The 19502-nt window shown below is 36.8% G+C and overlaps 1 protein-coding gene across 1 annotated transcript in view; it reads left to right on the top strand.

The window, feature by feature from the left end:
• The window catches only part of LOC140232577 (protein O-glucosyltransferase 2-like), a 49246-nt gene that overhangs the window by 10204 nt on the left and 19540 nt on the right, over positions 1–19502 (top strand). The window contains exons 3-4 of the mRNA XM_072312673.1: positions 3957–4165; positions 17238–17315. Coding sequence (XP_072168774.1) covers positions 3957–4165; positions 17238–17315 — 287 coding nt within the window. The remainder of the gene's footprint in view (positions 1–3956; positions 4166–17237; positions 17316–19502) is intronic.

Genomic DNA, 19502 nt, shown 5'->3' with positions numbered 1-19502 from the left:
CACAGTCACCAACACACATTATTCATATTGTCTTGGATGTAGGTTGGATGTGATATTAGGTTTGGGATGATATGTAAAATTAGACTAGATATTTTTGACACTCTAATGTGGGTATCTCATTGGGCTAGAGACTAATTGGTGGTTTGGTGACGACTTGAGTCTCCTTAGTCATAGAGATGTCTCCTGAAATGTAGCTGAGTCTCTGGGGAGTCGCGAGAGAATTGAACATGTTCAATTTTTTTTTTTTTTTTTTGAGACTCCAGTCTCTAACTGATCGTGGAGACATCTGCAAGACATCCCCCAGTAGTCACGGGCAAGTCGAGGAGACTAATTTTATTTGTGATGTCTCCAAGACATCTCCGCGTCTTTGTGGAGACCCATTGGCGACCTACTGAAGACGTGTTTCTGTGACTTCTGGATGAACATATTATTACCTTTTTTATTTGGAGATGTCTGTCAAGTCACTGGAGAGTCGCCTTTCTTGATGAGAGCACAAGCCATTTTTGGGTATTTCAAGTTGCATGAGTCGCAGCAACTAATCCGTCCCATCCGTTAGTCCAGAGGCTTCTAACAATACATCCCAACTGGGTAAATGTATCATGACATCTGTGCAAACATATTTCTTATATAAAATAGAAAAGAATGTGTGTGTTAGCTTTCATGAGTGCTTATTTGCCAATAGGACTCCCTTTATAGTGTTCTTTTCCCACTACCATACAGATAACACTGAGCTTGTGTGCTTACAAGTACATAAGGTGAAGAGTGGAAAAGGCTATCTCTACTTGGATCTTGCTATCTATATCATAGGCTATTCAAAGGGTCACAAGTGCCATGTAATTTTGTCCATGTCTGAGTGATAGCCAGACACAACTTCCTGAAACCAAATTGATAGAGGAAGGAGGTCCCTTGTCTACATATGAGGTGTCAGTCAATTTGGTCAAGATTATAGGCTAATGTCAGCCACTAGCAGTAAAAATTTTTGTTGCCCATCAATAGATAGGCCTATTCATTAACATTTTTTTTTCCCTGTGGAAAAAGAAATCATATTCAGTATATCATTTGATATGGATGATAATGAGTTTGTTGAGGAACATCCACCCTTGATATACAACCTGAGCAAAAATCATGAAAGTATTTTTTTTTATTAAAAAGTGTGCAATCAAAAGTATGGCATGCATTTATGAGTAGGTGTATTTGAGGAACTCTACACTATACCTGGAAGATAACTCTTTGCTAATGCTACATCCCCAACAGGATTATAATAAATAGCAGATAAGTTGTCATTGGATCACACAATTAAACAGCAGTAAAATGAACCATGTAGTTTTAATGCAGACTATATGGCCCGAATTCATGAAGTTGGTACAATTGAAACCATGGTTTGAACCATGGACACTTTGTATGGCGTGCCAAGTGTCACATGGCCTATTTCGTTACGAAATCAGTCATTTTGTTGATGAAATGACCGAAATGACCATTTCCTTTTAACCAAATTTTATTTCATTAATGAAACGATCATTTTGTAGACGAAATCTTGTCATTTCGTCGACGAAATGACTGATTTCGTAACGAAATAGGCCATGCAACACTTTGACGCTCCATACAAATTGTCTATGGTTTATACCATGGTTTCAATTTTACCACCTTCGTGAATTCGGGCCTATGTGACTGTTTGGTGTAGTAAGCTGAATCAAGCACCTGTAGGTAGCAAATAGGGAGCTTTAGATTTTCGCGACAGGGACGTTCAGAGGGAAAAAAATATCTGGTCTGAGCATGCGCAGAATTGCGTATCAGACGCGATCTATTTATAGCCTGCGCGCCTGAGTTTTCACTACGCGTTCTGGGCTATTATTATGTCTGCTCAGTTCACGATGTAGAGAGCTACTTGATGCACCGATAATATGGGGGCACCATTTTATTTTTCATATGTTGCGTCTCAGGGTACTAGTAATCTAAAGCTACTTTTCAGCACGACGCAGGTAAGAGGAGAACGTGCAGCTCAAGCGTCGTCTCAAACGTCCGCGCAGCAAATGTAAAGCTCCCTATTTTAGCAACAGCTGCAACTGTACCACTCACAGTGTATCTATTCTCTCTATCAATGATATTATAGCAGTTTGTGACATGGGGGTGGGGTATGTATGGGGGAGATTAGTGATTGCACTTGAAAGTTTCACATTCCACACCGTGATTGGAAGGTTAAAGGTTAAGAATGACAAATTTCGCGTTGCCTAGTGGAGGAATTCAGCTCTGATGGCTGTAGGCCAGGTGTGAGTTGACTCTGTAATTTATATGCCATTGTTTGCTGCCATTTTAGGTCTTACTCAACACAAATTTCTTTCCAAATACTTGTGCTCACCAGGAAATGAAACATTCCAAAATGTGAGAAAGAATAAACTTTTAAAGAAAGCATTTTTTGGTTCTTGAGAATGTGATGTTTGGATGTTTCCTGATGCCAATACAAGAAATCTATAAATAACAAGATTAAGTTTCTCAGTTTCAGTTGTTAGTTGATAATAATTTTGTAGGTCTGTTGGCATGTAGTTGCCAGTTATCCCACATATAATCTCAGAAATATGCTTGTGCAGCATTTCTTGTGCTTGTTTTTACAACTGGAGAGCTATATGATTCACACATAACTCCAACTTGTGATCGAAGGTGATTGAACACATCACTGTAACTTTTCCTTGTCAACGGACATGTGAATTGTGACTCCTCTTGGATTCTGTCACCTGCCATGGCTGTAGAGTCAGCTGTTGAGACTCAATGCCTCTAGCAAACGTGAGTGAGAGGTAGAAATGTTGCCTGGTTACTCTTGTTAAAATCAGTCATTTATGGTTTAGTGAATAGCCTTTCTCTAGTTACAGTGTGAATCTAGATTTTTTTTTTTTTTCTCAAATTCCAGTTTTGTTCTCAAAACTTGCTTGGAATATCATGTGCCACTGTCTGTACCTGATACTGGAGTATTTTGATGTGAGGGGTAAATAACAGTAGAGGCCAGATTACATTTGTTTTACTCTTTTCTCAAAATATTTTCTGTTGGTAATGTTCTTGCATACATTCATGACTCATTATTTTCTACCTTTTCAATTCAATTCGATTAGTACATTTATTCAGTAATAACATTCATTTGGAAAGTATTAAATGTTTACATATGTAGCAGGCACAATTCAGTGAAAGCCAGAGGCAAACAGAATGTACCCTTAAAGGTATTAGCCCACATTTGTAAACCTGCAGCAATTGGTCTCATAGTTAGCATGGAGTTTGGGTATGATTGCAGTAACACCTGTGCAAAATTTTGTTCCAATTAGTCCATTACTTTCATAAAAATAAATGAAAATGCACCGTATGCATACGTATAAAAACGCTCGCTAGCTCCGGTCCACGCGCGTACTACATGCATGCGATACATGTGTAAGTTAATGTACGTAGCTAGCCCGCGCTCGCAATTCGATTTTGGGTCGGGTTGACCCGGTTTGAAAATTGATTTTAAAACGATGATTTTCTCTCTTTTATCGAATGGTATAGACAAAGAGCAACAGGTGAGGTATGTTACTGTTATAACTTGTACTTGAAGTCATATTGGACCTGTTTTATGCAGTTTTGATTTTCGTGGGTTTGCAAATGTGGGCTGGTACCTTTAAGTTATTGACAAAATGTTCAAAGTTACCGACAATATATAAGGAGCACAAAGAAACTAAGACATGCTAAAACAGGCAGGGAAACAAAATTATAAAAGTTACTGGCAATATCACAGAAACATGGAGAGAATAAAATACACCAAAACAGGCACAAAACAGACACACACACACACACACAAAAAAAAAAAACACACACAGACACAGACACAGACTAAGAAACCCCTCCAAAACAAAATGAGATATTGAACGAGACTTGCGATAATTGAAATGAGATGAAAGAGTGATATCGACCCGCTGACTTTCAATTCTTTCATCCAGGCCTTGTAAAGAGTGAGAACTGCAACTGCCCCATTCTGGACAGAGACCTATGGAGGAGTAACATGTTCTGTCCAGCCGGCATCCCACGCCAGATCCAGAGTGACTTTGCCATCCATCCCTCCATCAATCTCAAGACGCTACACAGAGATGTAGAGTCAAGATTTGCGCGACATCACAGTCTTTGTCATTACACCATCATCAATAACAAGGTACAGATTCTCTTTATTGAGGTTTTGCCTGTATAGGATATGATTCCTAATGTCACAATTGAAATTACTAATAGTGATTTTTGTGTCAGAGTAAATGTTTTCTTTTAAATGGGTCTGTGTTTCACTTGCTGATAAATGCTACATTTCTGCACATTCCCTGATCTGCATGTCTAGTCATCATTGAAATGATAGTGTTGTAATGATACTGTATAGGATCTATGCCGTAAGCAGGTAGGACTGACTCAGTAGTGTCAAAAGGGATTGATGGCCCTACAGATCACAAATATATATATCAATCAGTTGGTTAGGTGTAGCATGTTGAGCATCGCCAGTAAAAGGTGCATGAGATTAAATCCTTATAAGTGCATCTGTTGCAAATTTTTTCTCACTGTGGCAGTAGTCAAATTCACTTTTGACTTTTGTAGGGTCAATACACTCTGGGCCAAATTGTCAAGGAGAGTCCTTTTCCTTAAAATCAAGGCTCCTGGTAAAAAGGAGTAAGCTGGCTTCAGGGATGTGGTACCTGCTCTAGATACAAGACAACCCTTTAATTTTAGCTTTATAGGAGCTAATCATTCTATACGGTGTAGTGAGCAGCTCTCTTCTTCAGACAATGCCAGTTTGCTCTCCATTAAATAGAGCAGTAACTCAAGGTCCTGTGAGCAGTGGAGCCAAGATTCAAAAGCCTGTATGAAGTTTGTGGTCTCTGGTACCAGAGGGCAAGATGAAACTTTTTTTTTTCTTCTTCTTCTTTAGCCGAGGGCATCGTTGTGGCAAATTGATTTAAAAGTAGAACACCTTTCTCTCATAACTGCCTTTTTATGGCATGCTACAAAGGCAGTGGTATTTGTGTACCCATTTTTGAATGAAAATAATTCTAATTCCAGTGTTTGATTATTTCCTATCTGTAATTGCGTCGATGCATATGTCATTCATTGTCACACAAGACAAAGAGAAGCTTTTTAAAAAACCTAGCTTTTTGGGAACATCTTTACATTAGGCATGTCTTCATCAGCCCTAAGTTCAAACTAGCGAGATATTTTGCGGTCTTGGAAAATAGCCCGATACAGCGAATGTGCGTCTTCATCAACTCGAGCAGCCTGCTTGGGGAAATTAGCCCAAAAATTGACGCATGTGCACTTTGCATCATTACTCTGCTTAGCTGGCGGTTCGAAAGTGGATTTCCCAGCGCAAAATCTCCTATATCACCATGTGTACGATACTACAACCAGGGAGGTGAGCAGTACAGCATATTCTCTCCAAGGGTTATCAATAATGCTACTCTTTCTTCTGTCCTACGAGACATCTTATATGAAATTAACGATTTGCAATGTTTAGACAAGTCCAAAATACACACAATCTGCAAGAATCTTCAGCTTAGACAGAGTGGACCAGAAGAAGAAATACAAACAATGAGTTTTAACAGGGAGGTGAGAGGAATCGCCTCCCTGGTTTAAAAAGATGTCAACAACAGTAGGCCTAGTACACACATGTGATCCGTGAATACACCGTGCATTTATACACAGTCACTAGTTTGTACATGTGCTTTCCATAGCGTGGAGAGATCGAGAAAATTTCGGGCTGATTTCACAAATTGGCGCTCTAGTTCACGAACTAGACCAAGATTTTGGGGGAAATTTTCCCGATCAAATAGCGCGCTATTTGCGTCTTCACTACACAAATAACGCGCTATTTTGACATCGGGCAAATTTGGTAACTGCAAGATAGCGCGCTATTTTGATACTTCGGGCTGAAGAAGACAGGCCTAGAGTTCTGTATGCTTAGAGAAAGTGCATAATTATAATCCTTGGATATGCACATAAAATGATTTATAATGTTAGCTTTGTCCATAGCTCTATAGAATGAGTTGTATTAGACTCTTGGACAAGTATTTTAGGTCCTGTATTCAAACAATGATAGCTCTGAGATATCTTTTTCAAATTCTTTTTTTTTTTATAATTTATTTCTTTGATGAATAATGTCATCACAGTATTTTGGTACTTGTTAAAGAGAGCTTGAGTGTGCTACTTCTTGTTTACCAAGATTCATGATAAGCATTGCATACATTTGATGACTGTGTAAAGGGCTTACATGATTTCTTTCTTTTGATAAAACTTGTCTAGTTTAACAGCCCTAGCAGTGAGGCATATCTCTCCCTGTGAAGTCTATTCCTAGGTCTGAATTTGTTCGCAAACTTTAGTTTTTGTTGTTGTTATGTAAGCTCACTGGGACAGTGAAGAGTCGGTGGGTGTGACTTTCAAAGGATTGATGTTGGCTGGAAGACGGAGTATTCATGGAAGGATAGAAAAGGCAGATTTGAAAAGGTGCTTTTCTTTCAACAGAGAGTGATGCCAGGGTAGCTTTTTAGTCTTTTGTAGCTCGCAGACCAAAACAGGTCCCTTTACATCCACATCAGAATAGAAACCCAGTGGTCTGTGAAGCTGAGTTTAAAAGGCATTGGCAAGAAATTGTGCATCATAGTATTCACTACAATGAAGTCCACAGCAAATGATTGTTAGTGATAATGTAGCTTTAAAAAAAAAGATAGCTCACAATTATCTCATCCCCATCATGTATTTTTTTTTTTAAGATTCAACTATGTAAATACAAATAGCATCATAATTTTATGTGTTAAGTTTTAGCATTTAACAGTAAAATAGAACCACCTTTTATTTTGTATTGAGCACTGATGATACCAAATATGTATGTGTCTAAGAATTAGCATGATTGAAATATCATTGCACTGACCCATGCTATTTCTTTTTCCAATTCTAGACCACCCAGAATTTACTGAAAAACCAAAGCTTGATAAAAAGATGTATTTTCTCTGTGCAGCAAATTTTTGCTCCCTTGATGTCTTATATTTTTTTTTTTTTGTCTGACAGGGAATAAATGTAATTTCTTTACAAAAAAAAAAAAGGTTTTGACTGTACCATAATAATGAGATATATGAAACAAGTGAAGATTTGATATGACAAGACTATGTGGTGAACCAAATGGTAGCATTACAATGTAAGTCCACAGTGTCAGTGCTTATGACCCAATGTCATATTATAAAAGTTTCTAAATCAATAGCACCAACATTTGTACTGTTTGATATGCATACCATTGCTCATTTCCCCTTTTTCAATATTATGCGTTCCTCCTACCCATGGTATCAGTTCTCAAGAAATTGCAGGGGATTTGCAGGTATGTAACCAAAAGAGAAGGTTTATTTTCTGATGCTTTTTCTCTTTCACAATTATTCTACTTTTCTCGTTGTGAAATATGAATTGAACTTGAACTGGAAATCTGTTTTTACAAACAATGTCTAGATATGATACCCTTGTGGCACAGAAGAGTTATGAAGCTGATCTCTGGCACTTTCTACACTTGAATTATGATTGAATTTGTTGCACATTGTACACTGTCATTCCAGTAAAAATGCAAATCACGTTGTGTACTTTGTTCACATTCATGGTTAAACCGTGTTAGTAGAAGGGCACAATCTGCTTTACCCTCAAAAGAGTGGATATCAGGGAGTTATAACCTTCTTTTCAGTCTTGATTCCCCTCTTTTTCATTTCTTCTTTCTCTTTCTCTTCTTTTCTGTAATGTCTTGCTTTTGCTTTGTCACTATGCAGGATAACATATCTCCACTAAAGAGGTTGCTGGGTGTGTCATACACAACTAATCACTTGTTGAGTTGGGATGATCTCTACTTTTTGGGTACTTTTATGGTACTTTTTAGGTACTATTATGGAACTTTCTGGGTAATTGCACTTTTTGTGTGCTGGCTTCTTCACGTTCTATGATGTTTGTGAATGTGTTTCCCATAGAGGACGTGTAGAGAGGTGTGACTTCTTAGTAATGCCAGCTGCTAGGGTTTGGCAAGATTCCACGACAGGTTGCCGATGTGGTGCTAGTCTGGCTTCAAGACAAAGATTTACCTAGCCATCCCTAAATTTACTCAATCCAGGGCCGTGGTCATCAAGGACTGTTATTTTGCTAATAAAACTTCAAATAACTGAAGCCACCATGACAATAGAGTGGCTAAAACCATTTAGCTGAAACTACATGTTTGTTTGCTGGTATGGTATGGGTTTCAATTCTGGTCAACAGTGCACAATTGGAAGTTTCTCCTTGAAGCAAGGCCCAGGGAAATAAAGTAGCTCGTAAAGACAGACATCTTTTCTTGTTTATGTGGATTTATTCTATAGCCTTTATTCAAGTCTTGCCTTGCAGTAAACAACCAAAACAAAATGGCCAGTGCCAGGTCCAGAAGACTTGAGTGGTCACATGTCAGATCAGATATCAATCATACTGATTTCATGACTGGGTTGAGTAACCACATGTCCGCCCCACTGAATCACATATTACCAAGTACTGTCTATTGTTTTACATCATTGTTGGATGTTATTCCAGAGATGTTGAATTGCTCCATGTGTATATCATATTACTCTTGATCCTCAACTTTGATTAGTCTTTTTATATTCACTGCTGACTCTTCATAATTATAGAGTGCCAAAATTATAGCAAGCCTCGACAGGCATATCAACACATTAGTGAATAGCCTTGAGCTGTTATCACTTTAGTCTGTATACAGTGCTATATGCAGGGCTTAACATTAAGTTTTTCCTTCACTTGTCCATCAGGAAAAGGGCAAGTAAACTAATACATTTCTGAAAGGAAAAAGTACTTACCCCAAAATATCACCATTGTATTGATTGACTTGTTTAGCTGCTGATCTTCATATCGAATTCAAAATGTTTCTTGTCTGTTTTGGCAAGTAATGTTTTCAGGCATCTTTATATTTGTACTTGCCCAACATAGCTGGTCTACAAGTTAACTTCACCTGGGATAGTGGATGTGTGCTAATGTTGAGCTCTGTTGTAATTCCTTTTTTGATGTTAGTCAATCTCTCAAGATGTTCACAGTTTCCATGTATTTCAGTAGCTATAAGAACTGCATGGCCATTTTTCTTACCTATTCATATTCTAATCATTATGGGTCGAGCACAAATCAAGTTTTCAGATAGAAAGCAAAAGGGAGTTTGGGTATGAGCAGTTGGTATTTCAAAGCCCCATTTTCCATCAAATGTGGCCAGTGATGACTGGGTGCCAGATAATTTTGTTTGAAGTCACTCTGATTTGTGGTGTCATCATGCAGTGAGTTGAATGGTAAAGGTATCCTAGGGTTGACGAAGACAGGATGACAATTGATGTGTTAAATGTGATGTTTTACCTACATACATCTAGTGTAACCTTATGATCTTTTCACAGCCATTTTTAAATTCATTTTTATAGTTTTTGAATGCCTATTTTTACCCTTCACTGATGGTAAGGATGTACTCCTGCTTTCATACTAATGGATAAGTTAGAATGCTTAGGAATAGTGACGTTTGTTCCTTTTTTTCTCTATTCATACTTTTTTCTGTGTTATTTGGACTTGGGCCTGTTTCCATGTTGATGTGTCCCACATTCCTAGTTACCTCTGCCAAGGGAGGAGGTTATGTTTGCATTTCCATTGGTTTGTTTGTCCGTGTGCAAAATAACCCCAAAAGTTGTGAATGGATTTGGATTAAACTTGCAGGAAAGGTTGAAAATGACACAAGAAACAGATGATTTAATTTTGGTAGTGATTATGAAATTTATATGGATTTTGTGAAGAATTTTCAATATTTTGGCAGGTAGGGTCAGTGAACTTGAGAGTTCAAGCTGCACATTTTTGAGGTTTTCATACACGCACTAAGGTGCATGCTCTAGTTTGTGCTCGGGCGAGGCGCGTCGCGCAGCCTGAAGTTGATGGCATATCAAAAGGCTTCTATATTGGGAAATCAGGCGATTTTCAGCATGCGGATACGTATGGATGGAAATCACAGATCTCTATGGAAGAACAAGATCAGAGGTGGAAATGAGCTGCTTGGTGGAGGTCTGCGCTCTCAGAGTGCTTCTCTAGTTTGTAAAGATGTTTGCTAGACACACACTTTAACAGTGTATAGACTGGGGTAAACAATCTCTCATTCTGTTTGCAGTGAGCACAGATTACATTTTCTGTGAATGCTGTGTGTACAGTAGCTTTTAACATTTGGTATTAGCCAGAGACAGAACACAATGCTTCAATATTAGTTCAGTGTGTGTTGAGGTATGACAACCAGTATCATTAGGAGATCATTTTTTTTTTCTCATTTCTTTTTTCAAATTTTGCAGTTTGTATTTAGCTGTTCTATATGATTTTGTCAGTTTCACATAACTGTATCTAACTAGCTGTATTAACATACAACTGTCAAAGATTAACCCTAACTAGGCCGGGCTATTTAGGTAGATGATACGACCGCGCGATCGCGACGAAAATTGGCAGACACATTGCCTATGATGTAATCTACAGTACCGTGAAGTTTGTTTTTTTTTAAGTTATCATTTTAAGTTAAATTATGCTAATTTATGCATAGTGATGCATGAAATCAGACAATTTGGTATATATCACTAAATAAAGCTCAAAACAGGCACATTTTTTGTGTAAATATTCTTTTTAGTGTCCTTTTAATAGCAAATGTACGAGAGAAAAATTGTGCAATCAGAAAAAATTTCTTTTTTATTTTATTGTTTATTAAATTTCTTATGTATTTCTTTGTTTTTTCGACTTTATGTTTTTCATTGTTTTTTCGATGAAGTTTTTCTGCAACATTGTTCTGAACAAGAAAATATCTAATTTATTGATTTTGCTCAATAAAACCCCAAAATAATCATGCTTTTATGAAATTTGCCTGTAAACACAGTTTTCATTGAAATTGTACACGAATTCACATTTTTTAGCAATTTTTGGTATGACATGCACATACATATTTATGCGCAACTTCGGAACCACGCGCCCGGGCATCGCAAATTTGGTGTCAAAAGATGGGGGAGACTCGAAAGAAAAAAGTAATGAAACATCGCGGTGATAGCTTTACATCGCGCGAAACGTCAAGGGGGGGCCTCGGAGGCCCCCCCCCCACCCCCCGGCCTAGTTAGGGTTAAAGGCACAGGTCAACCTATGAATTTTATTTATCCTTCAAGAACCGTTGAAAGCAATTCCATTGAGAGAAAATTTTGACCCAAATATTCCATGGAAATAAGCTGATTGAGTTCTTTTGGAGGTTTTTGTTTTTGTGAGTTTGTTTTTTTAGAAAAAGAGCTTATGTTGAAGGTCATCATGGCCTGTATTTAAAGCTACAAGAACATGAATTATAGTGGGCATTAGATTTTCAGACTTTTGTCTGAAAATGTGTGAAAAAATGTGTCTTTGTGACATTTCTGTGCATGTGTTATTGCTTTCAAAATCCTGACTTTCTCATACATCTCTTGTAGCATCAGGCTCCACCCTTTTCACTTAAAGGACAAGTTCACCTTCATAGAGATGTCGGTTGAGTGAATGCAGCAATATTAGTAGAACACATCAGTGAGAGTTTGAGGAAAATCGGACAATCCGTTCAAAAGTTATGAATTCTTGACGTTTCTGCTCAGTCACGGCTGAAGAGAAGACTGCTATAGCTTGTGATGTCACATATGTACAACGATATAAAGAAAGAATAAATAAAAATCAACATATTTTCACTTTTCTCGCATAACAAAAGAATACTCGTCTTCTCTCTTTCAAAAGACAGGGGGAATAATATTACCCTTAACATACGTCAGTAACAAGTCGAAGAAATGTGCACTTTATTCAAAAAGTAAAGTTTTGTGAAATTCTCTTTTTATTTTCCTTGTATATGTATCATTGTATGCATGTGACATCATACACTGTAGTAGTCCAGCAGTGACTGTGCAGATACTTTTAAAAAAAATCATAACTTTTGAACGGATTGTCCGATTTTCCCCAAATTTTCACTGATGTGTTCTACTAATATTGTTGCATTCACTCAATCCACATGTATATGAAGGTGAACTTGTCCTTTAAGTCATGTTGCATGATGACTTTCTTTGCTTTAAGCAGAGTGGAATGAATGTTTATTCATATACTGTCATTCTTGTTCTTTTACTACCAGTGCTACAACTAACTAATAGACTGTGTCCAGAAATATCGAAGTTTTCTATACATTCATATTTCTCCTGAAAGAAAAGTCAATATTTGTGTCGTATGATTGTTTCATTCTTTCCCATAACATGTAGGCCTACTGTAATATAGTATGAGAAACTGCAGGTCGACCAAAATAAATTCTCCTAAAAGATCAATAAGAGAAAAAATCAATTAGATGCCATGATCCAGATATTTTGAATTCCCAATGCTGAACAAAATCAAACAGTACACCAAACTTCATTCTTTTGATGCATTGCAAAAGAAAAACAACTGTATTATCACAGTTTCATTCAAACTTGACAACTTACTGTCTAGATACACAGTAAGTTCTCATACCCCTTTTATACTGGGCGTTAGCTTGCTTCAGTTGCGGACCCGAAGCGGGCCAACTCTCAGTATAAAAGGTTGAAAAATAGTTAGCCCGAGCTAAAGTTAGCTTGCTCTACGGGGGTGGATCAGGTCCGCTTCAGGTTTGAGCTAACGTCAGTATAAAAGGTACATGAGATTAGCTTGGGCTAAATTCACTGACCTGTGACCGGAAAGCCTATATGGTGCTTTCAGGTTGCCAACGTGTGCATTTACTGTTGTACTGTTGCCACCAGCGCGCTGTGTATTACGCATTGCATAATAGTATTTTTCGCTGTCACTGTTTGCTGTTCGGTAAAACTCTCAATGAACTCTTTGAACTAGCAAACTACATGATCAAATCGTGATAAAAAAAAAAAAGACCGGCGCAGTACGTTCACTATATACGTATATATGTTGGTGACTGGTTGAATTTCGAGAGTAACGAACAAGAACGGAAGTGAATTCGTACATTAGTATGTAAGTAAGCATGAAAACTGTCACTGAATTTTCACATTCGTGGGAAGGAAGCAGGCTGATGGGGGGGGGGGGGGCAATAGGTCTGGTCTCGCACGTAACCTTTGGTGGTCGAGAATGGTAATATAAAACAACTTAGCCGAGTTAAAGTTATTTTACTTCAGAAGCGAGCTAAAAGTCATGCCCAGTATAAAAGGAGTGTTTGATACCAGTGACTGAATGAGACAAACAGCTGCAGATCTCTTCTCTCTAATCACACATACCTGAACTTTGTTCATACCAAAAATATAAGCAAACATGCACACAAGCACACACACAATTTACTTGCATTGATCTGTAGGGGACTGTATTGTTTTTCCAATGTATTTTATAACCCACCATTTTTCTCCTATTGCATCTTGTGCTATACAAGCATGATTGAATAAATCTGATTTTTTCTATAGATCTCTGTCCCATACTGATGAATGGTATTATGTAAGTAAAGACACACACTTGCAGTACACACACACACCTTCAAACACACACAGACACACAAACGCACTCACAGCTAACAAAAGACTCCTACAGAATCTCACATGCACATATCATTCATTCTTTTTTACTTTTGTTTACTTTTTATATCTTAAGATTGCCTTTGCATATTTTCATTTGTTTTCAGGCTTCCATCCTCTTTTAGGTTTGTTTTTGATGCTGGTCTCATACACTTTTTTTTTTTTTTTTTTTTATATTTTGTTTTCTGTTTCCAAGATATAAATTTGTCATGATATTGCACAAGGTATCAACGAATGATACTGATTACACTTTGTAACTCTTGATAACTATTGTTTTGCAATTAATTATATTCACATAAATTTGTAGATTTCTTTATATTGCCATATTCATGTTCATGTTTCAAGGAAAATGCAGATCCACAAAAAAGCAAACATGCAACAAAGTACTACTACTTTTACTTTTACTACTACTACTACTACTACTTCTACTACTACTACTTCTTCTACTACTTCTACTACTACTACTATACATATTCATTCTTTTCTGAAGTAGTAATAGTAGTACTTGTAGTAGTAGTAGTAGTAGTAGTAGTAGTAGTAGTAGTAGTAGTAGTAGTAGTAGTAATAGTAGTAGTACCGGTAGTAGTAGTAGGCTATTGATTTGTGTAATCAAATTCCTATAGCGCCGTTCTATAGAAAATCCTTTTATTTATCAAATAGATTAGTCTGTTCTCACTCTTGGAGTTCTAACTCCACCCTCTCTACGTCACATGCTGCTTAACTCTTCCCATGCTCACTTTATCCCACGCTTCCTTTATTCATTCTAATTTGTGTCAATATTGCTATTGGAGGTGAGCTTGTAAGCTTATCAAACAGTGTTTTCAAGGCTACTGGTTCAGCCAGATTACACAATTCTTGGGTGGAGCTAGTGTTGCCTGGATACCTTGCTTGGATACCAAGCACTATGTTGATGTACTCTGAGTGACCCTGGACTGTACATAATGTAAAGGTCAGAAGCTATGGCACCTTTGAAAATTATTTGAAAATTCCTGTGGTTGTGACAAGGTTCATTGAAGCATGAGGAATTTTGTTTTGTTTTGATTCATGGGTGCTGCCTTATTTGATTTCAACAAGTGACAAAAACGCCCACAAAGCCCAGGATAGTAGAATAACAATAGCTTAAAGGACAAGTTCACCTTCACAAACATAAGGATTGAGAGAATGTAGCAATATTAGTAGAACACATCATTGAAAGTTTGAGGAAAAACGGACAATCCGTTCAAAAGTTATGAATTTTTGAAGTTTTTGTGCAGTAACCGCTGGATGAAAAGACTACTGCAGTGTATGAATAACTTAGATGTCACATGCGTGCAACAATATAAGAAAAATATAAAGAGAATTTCACAAAATTTCATATTTTGAAAAAAGTACACATTCCCCTGGCTCGTTACCGACATATGTTATGGATAATATTATTCCCCCTGCCTTTAGAAAGAGGCAAGTCATGTGCTCTTTTATTATGCGAAAAAAGTGAAAACATGTTGAATTTTCTTTATATTTTCTTTATACTGTTGTACACATATGATTCACAAGCTGTAGTAGTCTCCTCATCCAGCAGTTCCAACACAAAAATTTTAAAAATTCATAACTTTTGCATTGATTGTCCAATTTTCCTCAAACTTTCACTGATGTGTTCTACTAATATTGTTGCATTCTCTCAATCCTTATGTTTATGAAGGTGAACTTGTCCTTTAAGATTTAACACTAACAAATAATTTCTTTTTTCTGTGAAGCAGTCTTAAGACTTGAACCTATGTTTGTATTTTGTCAGACTCTTCTGTTCCATGATATCGTTATTCTGTGATGTAAGGACCTTGAAGTATAAATTGTGGAATGGCGTTCTAAATGAATGTTACAAAATTCTGTGATAATCGATTATATAATCACTTGGCAAACAATGTTACCGATTGTTGTAAACACTGAAATTTAAATAAAATCTTTCTTTTTTTTTGAAAAAAAAAATTCATTATCTGCTTAATTCTATTGAAAGTCAATTTCCAGGGACAGTATGTATCAGGTTATCTGGTATCAATTACTTTTTTTTTGCAATATTTATTTGTTTCAGATGACAGTGATTTGACCGCATCTTGTATTTGGCACTGAGAGATATATTCTGCAGACTTTGTTAAGACACATTTTCATTGGCTTTGTAGTCAGGGTGCATCTAGTGTACACTGCACAGTACTACTTCATATACCAGGGATACTCAGCTTATATAAATTGACTTGTCATACCTTTCATTTCCCCATAACTTGAGTGCTATGAATTTGATAATCCATTCCAGACTGTCTTTGAGGTTTTGTACATGCTGTTATTTGGGTCCCTCTAGCAATCCTCAGCGGAAATAGTCATTCTAAAGAGTAAAGGTGGGAAAAGTAGATGGACAGCCCTGATCCTTCTAAAGTCAGAGAAGGTCAAACAAATAGGTATAGAGTGCAGCAAAATGATCTGATGTCACAGTGAAAGTAATTATGGGGAGGAAATGAATGTGTCAGGTGACACGAGATTCATTTCCTTCATGCAGAGTCTGTAGTTTGAGTTGATTAAGGTCAGAGGTTGGGGTCACATGTCAGGTCAGATATCAATCATATTGATTTCATGACTGATATGATTGTGTCAATGTTGCACAGTATCTGTTTGCACTTCACACTCTGCATAGCTTGTGATGGTGCATGACATGATCACAAGTCACAAAATCAGTGAATATTCACAGAAACATGAGTCAGAGAACACCAAGGAAAAATCCTCTCTCCCTCTCTCTCTTTCTCCTAATAATGACCTTATGTCATAAACCAAATGTGGAGATGTGGTACAATTAACTTTTGAAAAACTTTTGTCAGCACCACCTAATTTGCATAAAGTAATTGAACAACTTGTTTGAGCCAAACCACTAGAGAAGTGTCACAGGACAACCACAACATCTTGCCACAGAAGACCCAATAATGAAATTTATTTATCAAATTGAAGGGGGAAAAAAATCTCTAATTTGCAATATTTGTCATTTTGGGTTCTATTGGAGGTACACCCGTGACAATAATGCCAGAATAAAAAGCATTGTTTTTATCGGTAAAAAAACACAAACAAAGCAACATCATTTTTCATATTACTGGTATTATTTATTGCCCAAAAATGAAACTTCAAGATTTGATTTGCAGAAGTATATCCAAATTCTCTTCATAATATCTTTTCTTGATTTCACATCAAACAGTTATGTTGGTAAAGCAGACTTGTGTCAGGAAATAATTGTAACCTTCTTTCATAGTTGACTCAAGTAGGAAAATACCAATATCTATAAAAAAAAAAAAAAAAAAAAAAAAAAAAAATTGTGTGGCACACAACATAGCCATGTTAAATGTACTTGGAAAGTTCAGGACATTTGCCGCTAGAATGAGGGAGTTGCATGAAGATGAATTTTGGAGAGTTTTTGTCTGTGCATGGCACAGTGCTTTGATAACCCTTGCAGGTCAACAACTTTTACGACCTATTGTGGAGTTAAAATTGCACCCTATCACCAATCCTGAGTCTATAAAGCTTTTCTGAGTCAAGTGATGAAGTATTATATGTAGATGGCAAGGTAAGTCTATTTAGTTTTAATCCCTATAATGCACTAAAAGTAATTGCTGTGTGTGTGTGTCTCTCTCTTTGTATACTTCCTAATCCCAGATATACAGGAAGACACTAGGGAGTATTGTTGGATTCAAGATGTTTTCAGATGCATTCCTTTTATCACTTACTCGCAAGGTAAGTCAAAAAGCATTGATGTGAAAGATGCATGTATCTCACGTAGACTCTGGGAAAGTTAACCAAGTATAAGAAATGGTGAAGTACAGTGTACTATTAGTATGGATGTATTCTCCTGTCACAGGTTCTTCACATTGAATCTGCTATTTAACCTTTACTGAAACTTAATCTAGCATCATCATTTAATTAGAAACTTCTAGTCATTGCAAGAACTCACTGATGTCAGTTCTTTTGTTAAGCAAGTAAGTGGACTAAGTTTGATTTTGTTTCATGTATGAGTTGTTTATCCTCAGCATGTGAATTAATGTAAAAAGGAAAACTCAAATCAAGAGAAAGATGGGTGGGACAAGGAGCCAGGGAGATGGGGCTCTCTGACATTTGTGGATAGACCAGTAAGTACTGTAGAGGCTTAAAGGGATGGTATAGTATTTGAAGAGATGGGGAATTCAGCCTTTAAACTTTTTGCCCGACATATAAAAACCTTTTTATGAAATTTACTGAGCTTACAATTCTAAGAGGAATTCAAAGTTCATGTTATGAGAATCAGTTTTGAAATGGCTGAGATATCCAAACAAATAATACAAAGCAATCCTAATAAAAGATGGGACCAAACTTTTATTGGGATTGCTTTGTTTTGGATATCTCAGCCATTTCAAAGTGTTGGAAACCTGTAGCCCCATTTCAGTCACCCCTTAAAAGGAGCATGGGTAGACAGAAAAAAAAAAATGGGGGGGGGGGGGAAGGATGTTATAAAGGAGAGAATAGATGTGCATAGAAACCTGTTTTCACACTTCACTGAAGTTTAGAAGTGGTCCACGTGGTACAACTTATCCCTCTTCCACAACAGGTGGACAGACAGGATTTAGGGTCAGTAGTCACCCCAATAAGCTGAGAAACTTTCTAAAGAATCTCATGCTTCTCACAGAATGTCTCCAGAAAACTGGTTACTTTCTCCTCTAAGATCTTTTGTGAAGTTTGTTACAAGTTATCCATGGCAAGTGTACAGAGCAATGCCACATTAATGGAACCATGAAAATGGTGAAAACAAGAAACAAGTTTCTGTACCATTCAAGACCCCTGATTAATCACACCTGGTGGTCCTAGGTTAAACTGATTGATATCACCTAGGTCATAAGAGGTTGATATCCGTTTCCTGATTTCATATCAAATGAATCATGATAATTGTGTAATATGCATAATGAATGAGTTAAGAAATCTAGATCATGGAAGGTCAGCTGTACTCTAGATTGTGTTTGCCTGTAGGAAAACTAAGATTTCATCAGTAGAAAAAAAAAAATGGAAGGAGGAGGGAAGAGAGTAACCATTCTATTCAAAAAGTTGCTACAACTTTCATCTTTATTCTAGAGTATTGGTTTTGGAGTATGGGCACGATTTGATTCATATCTTCAGTTCATTTTATAGTTGCTGTAACTTAGATTCAGAGTTTATCATGATTTAAGGCAGCCATGTTAAAAAAAATCAGGGATGTTTGATTTCATTGATAAATAGTTCCTTCATGTACATCTTTAGATGTGATAACTGTCAATTATTATCACTATTGTTATCTCTTTTTTTTTTTCTTAATTCTCATGTGCACTCTATAAAAAGCTTTGCTGTATGACTTTTGAGTAGTGAATGAAATTGTTTGGAATGTGTTAAAGAAGGCAAACAACTTGAAATTAGATGTCAATGTTAGATTCAGCATCCCAAACTACTATCATGGAGCTACTGTTAGTAGCTCCATGCTACTATCCAGAGCTCAACACTAAGTTTTATTTGTGGTAGCCCATTAAAGGACAAGTTCACCTTCATAAACATAAGTATTGAGAAAATGTAGCAATATTAATAGAACACATCATTGAAAGTTTGAGGAAAATCGGACAATCCGTTCAAAAGTTATGAATTTTTGAAGTTTTTGTGCAGTAACCGCTGGATGAGAAGACTACTGCAGTGTATGATGTCACATGCGTACAACAATATAGGAAAATATAAAGAAAATTTCACAAAATTTCATCTTTTGAAAAAAGCACACATTCCCTTGACTCGTTACCGGTATATGTTATGGGTAATATTATTCCCCCTGCCTTTAGAAAGAGGCAAGTCAAATGCTCTTTTATTATGCGAAAAAAATGAAAAAATGTTGAATTTTCTTTACATTTTCTTTATACTGTTGTACTCATATGACAT

The sequence above is a fragment of the Diadema setosum genome, chromosome 9 (assembly GCF_964275005.1).
Source record: "Diadema setosum chromosome 9, eeDiaSeto1, whole genome shotgun sequence".
NCBI classification, from domain to species: Eukaryota; Metazoa; Echinodermata; class Echinoidea; order Diadematoida; family Diadematidae; genus Diadema; species Diadema setosum.
Note: the sequence above shows the minus strand (reverse complement) of the source record. Positions and strands in the feature narration are given on the sequence as shown.